This window comes from Amblyomma maculatum, chromosome 2, assembly GCF_055883805.1.
Source record: "Amblyomma maculatum isolate TAMU_Amacu chromosome 2, ASM5588380v1, whole genome shotgun sequence".
Taxonomy (NCBI): Eukaryota; Metazoa; Arthropoda; class Arachnida; order Ixodida; family Ixodidae; genus Amblyomma; species Amblyomma maculatum.
The window spans coordinates 67,339,507-67,351,248 of record NC_139345.1 but is presented as its reverse complement, the minus strand read 5'-3'; the positions used below and the strand labels follow the sequence as shown (position 1 = coordinate 67,351,248).

General features: G+C 45.9%; 1 protein-coding gene across 1 annotated transcript; it reads right to left on the bottom strand.

The window, feature by feature from the left end:
* Positions 1-5,671: 5,671 nt before the first annotated feature.
* LOC146198879 (uncharacterized) lies at positions 5,672-6,771 on the bottom strand. The gene has a single exon (XM_084591998.1). It carries the CDS (start codon positions 6,769-6,771, stop codon positions 5,953-5,955), a length of 819 nt encoding a protein of 272 aa, XP_084448124.1. The 3' UTR covers positions 5,672-5,952.
* Positions 6,772-11,742: the final 4,971 nt, after the last annotated feature.

The window sequence follows — 11,742 nt, the reverse complement described above, 5'->3', positions numbered from 1 at the left end:
CACAGAAATTAGTAACGAATCTGTTTAGGGGAAAGATAATTAAACGCAAAGTAGAAGAAAAAACAACGTGCCGATGGTGGGAACCGAACCCACGACCTCCGAATATCGCGTCCGGTGCTCTACCAACTGAGCTACATCGGCCGCTGTCCCCCCTGCTACTTGCTTGGGTATTTGTGTTGTCTGTATACGAACCTTGAGAGTGTTCACCAGCGCCACCCTCAGCCATAGCGGCGGACGTAGAACGTCCTTTGTTACCGCCAGCGTCACGTAGAACGTGATCAAGAGCGAGGGCGAACGCTGTGCTAGAACCCTCTTACGCTACCTATGGCTTCAAGACTGCCAGAACCGAGACCCCCGTAAGCTACAAGCAGATCAATTAAGGGGAAATGAGGGTGCTCGTTATAATACATGAAGGAAAGAAGCCAACAGTAGGCGAGGCCAAGGAAAGCGTTGGGGATGGTCCTCTTAAGTCTTTTTTTTTATGTTTTGCTTAGATAATCACAGAAATTAGTAACGAATCTGTTTAGGGGAAAGACAATTAAACGCAAAGTAGAAGAAAAAACAACGTGCCGATGGTGGGAACCGAACGCACGACACCGGACGCGATATTCGGAGGTCGTGGGTTCGGTTCCCACCATTGGCACGTTGTTTTTTCTTCTACATTGCGTTTAATTATCTTTCCCCTAAACAGATTCGTTACTAATTTCTGTGATTATCTAAGCAAAACATAAAAAAACACTTAAGAGGACCATTCCCAACGCTTTCCTTGGCCTCGCCTACTGTTGGCTTCTTTCCTTCATATATATATATATATATATATATATATATATATATAACAAGAGGTGCATCAACGTATTACACTGGGCCCACGAATGCTCGTTCGTGTTACAAAGGGATTTAGTAAATGCGCTGTGACCTCAGACTTAGTGGCGTGTTTTGGGTACATATATTGATGTTAAATGCAGTTAAGAGTACGGTAACTGGTAGTTAGCAACTGCATACAAAGTAGCGTTGCCATCGGAAACAAAAGCCGTTGGGAACAAAAAAAAAAAAAAAAGAAAGGAATGCACAGTCCAAATCAAGTCGTTGTTTGAGCCAATCGTAGGATTAGCAGATGGCGCAGTAAGTTACCGGATGGAAGGCAACGAAGCCTTCCACCACCATCCTGCCGTGGGAATGTCCTGTTCTGAAGTCGACGCGGATCCCGCACCTGCAGGTGGCAGCTGGTCTCTCCCACCGCATTCCATTGTCATACGCCGCTTGGACGCTAGCATCGTTTACTCCTGGACTTCATTACATTAGCTAACCTTTTTTATTTTATTTGATCATATCCTTCATATCCATCATGACATTCGTTTTATGCTCCGAGGAAATAAATATCGCAAAAAAAAAGTGAATTAGCACTACCGCCTTCCACTCTTGAGGCAGATACTAAGGATCTCCCAAGATTTTTTTTTCTTCCTGTCAAAAAGCGTGAATGTCGGACTGAACGTTAGTTTCAGTAAAATAAAAATCAAACAAGCTCGGTTCTGAAATGTGTGCAACGTTTCTAGTAACATATAAGTCTCTAACGTTTCGTCCAACAATTACCAGTGGCAAAAATAACTCGTCGCCAACTGACGTCTTAAACGAAACGACGTCCTTAATGCTGTTGCTGACGTTGTTTCCCTTTGTGAGGTCATGATTGGGTGCTTCGATATGGGCGGGATGTCTCGTTATGAAGAATTGTTGCCACACGTGCACGCAAAATGTCCCAGAAGTATGAACACATATCATTCCCTGCCTAAGCGGCAATGCAATCCACGGCGCGCATCACAAAAGCATCTGCCGAGCCATCGCGCATTGCCCCACTCGTGAGTCGTGACATTCGAGTTTTCAAAGTATCTGCGAGAAGCGTAGCGGCAGTCGCTTTCAGTTTTAACCCCTCGAATCTCTGTGTGTCATTTTCGATGTACACCGTACCAATGTCCAAATGCCAACAACTGTGGTTCTTAGTTCCTGGAAAGGACCTTTAAAATCCTCATATAATTACACAAAACCACTGTTTTCCAGAAAGTTCTTCAAAGCAAAGTGTCCGATGCCAATGAACGTAATTCAAATGATCGCTCACTGTATATATATATAAACCTCCCCGCGGCGAAATAATAATATTAATAATAATGAAAAAAACCGGTCTTGTTATTACATAAAACCCGGAGAGGATGAAATGTATCAGAACGTACATGCGAAGTATTATTGGTATTTTTAGGTGTATTATTCCCTCAATCAGCCGACGTTTCTTCCATCCCATAGAATGCGGCAATCAGTGACGACATATCGGCGGTTCATAACTCGGTTCATTTTTGCTGCCAGCAATCATTGTATACATCTCATTGATGCATGTGTGCTATGACGTTCTGAACTTCAGCGATGCCAGACTGATCTTGGGGCCGCTCCGCAGCTGACATCTCAGATGCTGAGATGAGGGCGCAGGTACTGACAATTGTTTATTAAAAATAAAAAGGAGGAAATAATGATGTTTAGTAATCTGATATGACGATTTCAAGCTCCCGAACAGCGGCTGGCGGACGGTACGCAAGATGAATCTGGTCATGGCATACGATGGCAATGGGGAGAAAAAGAGACAGAGGACAGCTTTGTGCGCTATTTAGCGAATAAAAAGTGTTGATTAATGGAAATCATATTTGCTATTTTGCATATTTGCATAATATTTGCATATTTGGATATTTGCTAGCGTTTTTTAAGACACAAGGGACATCAGAAAGAATACATATGAACAGGACAGATGCATATATGTGTTCTTTCTAATGTCAATTGTGTCTTGAGAAGAGCTAGGAAATATGATTTCAAATTATATACAACTCACCCAAGTTTCCGCCTAAGTGTTAAGTTCGCATCACTGCGCATGAGAGTGTAGGTTTGGCGACTACGCCCCAAATACACCCCGTGAAGCATGACAGTGTGAATCTAATGTATACGCACATTGAAACCAGCAGAAATAACGTAAATATGGATATAAAAAGCTGACTCGGAAGCATTCCACACGTGGGCCTAAATGGGTTCGCATTCATAAACGTACGCAGTCTTAAGTGTTTGTAATTTTTATTAATGCGATAAGAATATATGGCCGATCACGAGAAAAAGCGTTCATCTTCAACCTGCGTGAATAAAGCAAGGACAGAGCTAAAGAACGCATACCACACATAACACACAAATAGCGCAGAGCTCTTGTTCTGTCCTTCTTATATTCGCACAGTTTTAAAATGAACGATTTTCCCCAACTAGCCCGCCAGCAGACACTTCTGAGAAAATCCGGCGGTGTTCATTGCGCCATGCGAGATGGCTGTGAAACTTCTAGCAGTGAAGAGAATAGGATGACGTCACCGAGCGGCCCTGTTGACGCATAGAGAAAACCAAGCATTCACGATGCATTACTTGACGCAACCAGTTCACCGCCATTTTAGACAATCAGACACATGTCTTCTTCTACACATACTCGCCACTGGCCGAAATGCATGTAGAGCCAATTCTATTGATATTCGTATAAATATTGTGGCGCAACCCTTTGCCATACAGCGTTCCGGGTGATGCCATTCAATTGTTCGTTGCATATATATATATATATATATATATATATATATATATATATATATATATATATATATATAATGCGCATCAGGTAGACGCGTCGCAGGCTATCCTCCCATGACATTCAAACCGACGCAATATGTATATAAAATTGTATACATTCACACCGAGGTTTCGGTGATTACGCTTCCAAGATGGAGCATAAAGCAGGGCAGACTACGTCGAATACGCAAATACAGAACACAATATCAGCAGAAGGAACTTTAAAACACGCACAAAATGCTACACGAAATCATTTTACCCGATTGACTATGATTTCGCATTCAAGCTTGGATCGGGAGCTTCCGGACGTGCAAGCTGGGTTTCGCAAGGGCAGAGGAACTAGAGACCAAATTGCCAACCTTCGCTGGATCATTGAAAAAGCAAGAGAGTTCCAGAAACCCATTTACTTCTGCTTTATTGATTATGAGAAACCGTTTGACTGCGTAGATCACAGCAGATTGTGGCAAGCTCTCCAAGAGATGGGAGTTCCAATTCACCTCATCTGTCTCCTCAGGAACCTTTATGAAGGGCAAGAGGCCACAGTCAGAACTGGGCATGGTCTTACTGATTGGTTTCCGATTGAGAAAGGGGTGAGGCAAGGCTGCATACTGTCGCCCTGCCTATTTAACCTATATGCAGAGTGCATCATGAGGAAGGCCGACCTGGACGAGTCTTCAGCTGGAGTGAAGATTGCTGGAAAACGTATCAACAACCTTAGATATGCGGATGATACCACTTTAATGGCAGAAGCCCCGCCGGGGTGGTGCAGTGGTAAGACGCCCGACTACTGTGCCGGAGTTCCCGGGTTCGAACCCGACCGCGGCGGCTGCGTTTCGATGGAGGCGAAACGAAGAGGCGTCGTGTGCTGTGCGATGTCAGCGCACGTTAAAGATCCCCAGGTGGTCGAAATTACTCCGTAGCCCTCCACTACGGCTCCTCTTTCTCTCTTTCCACTTTCATTCCCACCTTCCTCCCTTCCCTTACGGCGCGGTTCGGGTGTCCACAGAGCAAGTGTGACAGTTACTGCGCCTTTCCCTTCCTGTGAACCAATTTATTTATTTATTTTATTTAATGGCAGAAAGTGAAGTGGAACTCAAGAGACTTCTGATGCGCGTACAAGAAGAGAGTGAGAAGTTCGGGCTTAAACTGAACATTAAAAAGACGAAGATCATGGCGTCTTGCCCTATCAAGTCCTGGAGCATCAATGGACAAGAAGTGGAAGCTGTGACAGATTTTCTGTTCTTGGGCGCCAAGATTACCTCGGAAGGAGACTGCAGCCATGAAATTAGGAGACGCCTGCTTCTGGGAAAGAGAGCAATGGTTAGCCTTGACCGCCTAGTAAAGAGCAGAGACATTAGTCTGCCAACCAAGATCCGTATAACCCGTGCTATGGTCTTTCCAGTTGTGATGTATGGATGCGAGAGTTGGACTGTGAAAAAGGCTGACCGCCGAAGAATTGACGCGTTTGAATTGTGGTGCTGGCGAAGACTCTTAAGAGTTCCTTGGACTGCCAGAAGATCAAATCAGTCGATATTGTCGACCATAAACCCTGACTGCTCATTGGAGGGTCAAATTCTAAAGTTAAAGCTCAGCTACTTTGGTCATCTGATGAGAAGAGAGGAGTCACTGGAGAAAGATTTGATGTTGGGAAAGGTTGAGGGTCGCCGGAGAAGGGGTAGGCAGCGAACGCGATGGTTAGATGGCATTCTCGAGGCATTGCAGATGAAGCTATGTGATGTTAAGAAGATAGTGAGATACCGGAAAGCGTGGCGTGACATGGTCCATAGGGTCACGAAGAGTCGGACACGACTGAACGCCTGAACTGAACTGACACGAAAGCTGGGACAAGTGTCTTTGTCGAAATTTTCTGACACGATGCAAGTTCGCCGCTGGAGAGATTTCTCTGTGGCGTCAAGTTGTGCGAGGTCCAATGACTTGAGCGCAGTGATCGGGTACAATCCTACACTCTGCTCAGTTTGGCAGTTAGTGTATCAGACATCGCGACTGACAGAGTGACGAACACCAGTACGTGTCGAGGGAACGAATGCCCGAAGGCGTTTATTGCATCGTATATAAAGCCACGTTGGGCGAGAGGGTAGAGTGAAAGGATAGGTTATCACGAAGGGAAGGGTCGGCACGTGTGTGCTTGGAAGCAAAGATAAATGCGCGCGCAAGCAGATATGATACATCCCCCTCCTCAATCAATAGTTCACTTTACAAAAATTTCTTTCGCTGTCCCTTGCTGACTTGTTCAAAGTTCCTCGCGTAGCCCAAGCGTTCCGGCGGTCTAACTTGCCTCTGTGACCTTCTGACGATTGGCGATTATGGCCTCGATTCTATCGCAGGCGGTGGCACGTTTGTAGACGACAGGTGAGGATCAGCCGATGTGTTTGCATCATCATCAGAGTCGTCGCTCGAGTCAACATCCGATGGTTCGCGGTGGAAGTCCTCTTTCGTTCTGAGCAAGAGCTGGCGGTTTCGCCGTAGCAGTTTATCGTCTGCTGTCTTAACGTAGTAGGACCTCGGCCCAGCTGGTGCTAGCACTCTGGCCTTGCGTGACCATGAGCCCTTTTTTATGCGTACCACGTCCTCCTTGTTCAGGCGCGGGAGGGATGCGCGATTGACGCTTGTCTGTTTGTGCTTTTTCACCAACACGATTGGCTCTTCCCGAAGGTCAGGCAGTGGGGTCCGCAGGCGGCGTCCTTGAAGAAGCTCTCCCGGGGACCGACCGTCCTCCAAGGGGCTTGCCCTGTAAGCCAGTACACCAAGCCAGAAGTCCTCGTTAGCCTCACAAGTTTTCTTTAAAATTCGTTTGACAATCTGAACTCCTCTTTCTGCCAGACCATTTGACCGTGGAAACTGTGGGCTCGACGTGACGTGACGGAAGTCGTACGCTTTCGCGAACTGGGCGAATTCATGACTGGAAAACTGAGGCCCATTGTCCGTGCATACCTCGACGGGAATGCCGTATCTTGCAAAGATTGCACCGAGCTTTTCGATTACCGCAGCAGCCGTGGTCCCGTGCAGCAACTCTACTTCTGGAAAATTTGACGTTGCGTCGTACGCACACAAGTAGTATTTCCCTGCGTACTGAAATATATCAACTCCAATGCGGAAAAAATAAATATAGCACGATTTCATATCAAAATCGCGATGCAGCCGTTCTTTAATTGTACTGAGTTCAGGGCAATGTCTTACTATTTCGCTTCTTAACTTTCATCTGTTCGTCAAATTGAATATAGGATTTAAATCGCTGACATATGCATCTCCGAGAGCATGCTGTGAATTAATTGTAAGCGTAGGCGCCCACAAAGAAGAGTGATATATACTACGCATTTGTCTCTTTCTGTGTCCCGTTTTTGTCTTTTGTAGAGAGAGCTACGTTGGCCAGGCCACAGAATGGAAAGTTGGGCTAGTTGGGCCACAGTCTCGCCATTTTGCCGTGCCTGTTCGGTGTCTGTCCGTGCCTGTCCGAAGAGCGAAGAAAGAAGGAAGGAGAAGAAGAAAAAGACAGAAGTCGTGGGAGGCGGTAGCTGGCAGCTGTCATGGCCGAGCACTAACTGGACGTATCCTGACATATACGTTTGGCAGGAGCTGTCAACTCGGCCCTGTCCTTTCATATGGGAGGGAAATATTACAATCAGCCTGCCGAAACCCTTGCATTCACGTTATCCCTAGGCCTTAGAGGCACGTTCATACGGTTCGGTTAAAGCGGGGCTTTATATGTTAGCTGGTAGCTTACGCTATCGCGTCATCGCGAAGGTGGGAGTGAAAACAGAGAGAAAGAAGCGCCGTAGTGGAGGGCTTGGGATCACGGCGCGATAGATGCTTTCGCCTAATCGCACTTTAGTGGTCAAAAGTGCACCTTATGGCATAAATAAAGCTGACACCATAGAGTAAACTACTACGTGCAAAAGCCATGTCTTTACTTTCAAGACAAACCTAAGCGTAGTCATGCAGATAGTTCTGGCGTGAATCCAGGTTTAACCCCAAGCTAAAGCACCGCTAATTTTTATTTTCGGAATTCTTTATGGCTTTGCAAAGTGGAAAGCAAGCTAAGGAGGGTAGCCATATCTCGTTATCGTAAGGGAAACGCAGCAAACGAGTGGCCTACGATCGCGCATACGATGCACTCTTTGGCTGCGCAACTCCAGGTCTGTCCCACTTAGCAGCACCGCACCTTCAGCGGAGGGCGTCCACGCATATCACTGTCACGAAGGACAGCACAGAAAGCGTGTTCGCTTTTCATCTGGCACGTTCGCATTTCACTCCCCTCCGACAGTGTAAAAAGAGAAGAAAGCTTTCAAATACACCATGACTGCATTGTGAGCGTGCCCTGCTTGCTGTGCCTCACGCCGAACACGCTCCTCTTTGCCACAGCACAGGGAAAGTGGAGGCAAACAGCGGGAATATCTCTATATCTCTTTCTTTCTTTTCTTTTTCACTTACTTTTTTTCTCTAACCCAAGGAGTAAAGCAGGTGTCCACCTATAAGTATATATCTAGTGCTTTTTTTTTTTCCTTTTTCTCAAAGCTTTAAAGTATTTAAATTTAAAGTATATCCAGCTACCAAGAGACAGCACCCCGCACGCAGTCAAGCAATTTATGGCGGTGCTTTCATCCAGAACGCTTACTTGCAGCGTTTATGAGGATTAGAGCTGTCCCTGGGCAATTATCTCATTTCAATGCCTGAGCTTTTCGCCTTTAGTTATTAACGGAGGCGGCGCCACACCGTCTTTGTTGGAGCATCAGGGCTCATGCCCTGCCACGGCGGCTGCGTTTCGATGCAGACGAAGAGTTGGTTAGGGCGCTCGAGTCCACACTGCTCAATCCAAAGACGTGAGCCCAATACGAGCCGTGGAGGCCGCTTTTCGATGGAGGCGAAAAGCAAGGCTGCTATGTACTGTGCGATATCATTGGTCGAAATTTCTGGAGCCCTCCATTATGGCGTCCCCATAGTCTGAGTCACTTCGGGTCTTTAAACCCTATGGCATGAACCAAACCTATAGTAGACGGCACGCAAAAGGAGCCCGTTAGTTGTGCGATGTTAGGGCACGTTAAACATATATAAGTGGTAGAAATTACCGAGGAGCCCTCAATGACACGGCGCCTCTTGCTCTCGGTCTCCTTTCGTTTCCAACTTCGTCCCTTCTCTCGTAGGGCGGTTGAGGTATCCACTGAGGCGACATGCAGTCACGGCGCCTTCGATTTCCTGAAAACCAATTTTAATGCGATTGCGTTAAAGGGCCTGTTCATCAGAAAATTCGGCGTCGTTGTCGGCGTCGACGTTGTGAGCGAAAAATGACGAACATGGCGCTCGCAGGTGATAACGCTGTCTGCTGACTTGGACGCACTCTGACTGGACGTAGGATTGCCTGACGTCAGTTTGGCAGGAGCTGCCAATTCGGGTCTCTCCGTTCATATGGGAGGGTGATATTAGAATCAATCTGCCAGTACCCTTGCATTCTGGGTCAGACACGTTACCTCACGCAGGCACTTTCACGTTAAAGCGGGGCTGTATATATGTCGGGTGGTAGCCTACGCTGTCGCGTCGTACACTTAAAGACGGAGCTTAAGTGTCCACGTGTTGCAATTAATCTTTATACGGGTCTCTTCCATGCATGCTATTCCGCCGGCATTAGGTGGATCACTGCTGCCATTGACCAATTCGCCATATATGCTGAAACTGCTGCTTTACCAGCTGCCACAGCCCGTGACGTCGCTGTGGTCACCTTTGAGAACCTCATTCTGCGTCACGGTGTGTCACATGAATTGCTTAGTGATTGTGGTCGCGTAACTTTGTCTGATGGCGTAAAAGCGTGCAGTGCTGTTCATCTCACGACGTCTTCCTACCATCCCCAGACAAATGGAATGGTCGAGCGATTTAATCAGACCCTCGTAAACATGATGGCTATTTATGTTTCTTCAACCCACTCCAGTTGGGACCGTGTGTTGCCATTTATAACCCGCGCCTGTAATTCTGCCGCGCAAGCGACTACCAGTTTATCCCCTTATTTCCTTCTGTACGGCCGGGAACATCCTTGCACAATGGACACGATCCTACCCTACCGCCCCGACGTCTCCGAATTAACACCCATTTCTCAAGCCGCTGCCTATGCCGAATAATGCCGTCAAACCTCACGTCAGATCACAACTCGAAACTTGTACCAAAAAAAAAAAAAAAAAAAAAAAAAAAACAATCACGCCGGTTCCTCATGTCTGCCGCCTGCTGCTTATCGTCCCGACTCGTTGGTGTGGATATGGGTGTCCTCTTGTACCTCAGGCCTGCCGACCAAGCTTCCGAGTCGTACCAGAGACCCTATCGTGTGCTTCAACAAGCTTCCCCGGTTAATTACCTTATCGAGCCCCTCACGCCGTCAACCGATCACCGTCGCTGAGGAGGTGAAATTGTCCACATTTATCATCTCAAACAGTTTCCCTGCTATCGTGGTTTCTGCTTAATCCGCCAGGATGGCGCTTTTCACGCGGTGGCATTATAAGAAAGATACTTGATCTGCGAAAAAGCAGCAAGAAAAGCAAAAAGAAGACGTTGTCAAAGATGACGAAGTTGTGGAGACGACAAAGCTGACGAAGCTCGAGCTCTCGCTGAGGAACGCTGGCCTTCGCTGACCACCTCATTATAAAATAAATAAATAAATAAATAAATAAATAAATAAATAAATAAATAAATAAATAAATAAATAAATAAATAAATAAATAAATAAATAAATAAATAAATAAATAAATAAAAACATTTCCATCTTATTCTGACTCCTCTGCGGCAATATTGTCTGCTAGTGCCACATTTCGGCAGCCTCGGTAGTGCCCTTACTGTTAATTCACGACTCGGGACTGACTGCAATGCACGCGCGTAGCGTGTTTTGAGTACTTGACGCGCGCTGTGACAGCGTGTACAAAAACCTAAACGATGAATCGCCTCATTCTGCTCCGCTTCCGTGACGAAACTGAGGCGAATGTTTCTGTTCTAGCCTGGAGTAGCGGTTGCGATCAGGCTGCTGATATATATATCATACTCGACATCGTAGGCTACGAGCAGGAACAAGCAGAAATGTTTTCCGAGAACTCGCCACTCGGTTACTGATAATTCGAAAAAAAAAAAAAAATGTCCTGCTAAAGAGGTTGCGGGTTCAGTTGCTGCCTCGACGTTTCTTGGGAGGAAAATTTTGTAAGCGCACGTGTACTTAAATTTAGACACCATTTTAAGAAACGCGAATACATAAAAAAAGACAGATGCAGAAGGAAACGTTGCGGGAAAAGTTTCGAGCCAGAATTATTGGAAATAATTTGTTTCCATCCCATTCGGCGTATCAGGGTCGTATCACATAGCGCCGCATTAGGGCTTCAATATGATTAATTTTATAACATGCGCATCGTTGAAGACGCAATGTATTATCTATGTAGGAACATCTTATCCATATAGGTATAGTTCTGAGGCACAGAACGCTACTCTCAGCTTCCGGGTAGCAAAATCTTGGCCAAAAACCAGTACAAAAAAAAAAAAAATCGAAATGAAGGTACTCGCCGACTAAGGGCTCTATGAGTCAGTGACTATTCTTGCTAAGATAAATAGAAAAGAGACGATATGATGTCCGAACGTTAACTATGATTAAGGTTACAGAGAGGTTCATTTCTTATGCGTCTTTTATATGTGTTTGTTTGCGCGACAGTACCTTATTTATTCTGACACAACACTCAGTTTTAAGCCCGGTGCTAAGCTCTACTTTGTGTTTCTCTGTCTGCTGCTCTTTAATTACTGCAAACCAACTAGACCAGACTCTCGTATCAATAAATGACACTAAAGCCAGAACGGTGGTTAGCTACTACCATTTTTTTGTTGTTGTTGGTAGCCATCAGCGCCCGTTCAGTGCTTTTAGTTACAGCGAACTCCACGTAGTTCCTCCGGATTCGGCTGTGTCTTGCAATCACCAAGAATACTGGTGGGGGTTTCTATCCTTATGGGGGTGAAGGTCATGCAACAAATTCGATTTAAAACTCAATGAACAAACAAGCTACGTTTTATGCGAGGATAGTGTAATACATAAATTTAACTCGGACGCGCAATTTCGAAACCATGTCCTCATATACCGAACTG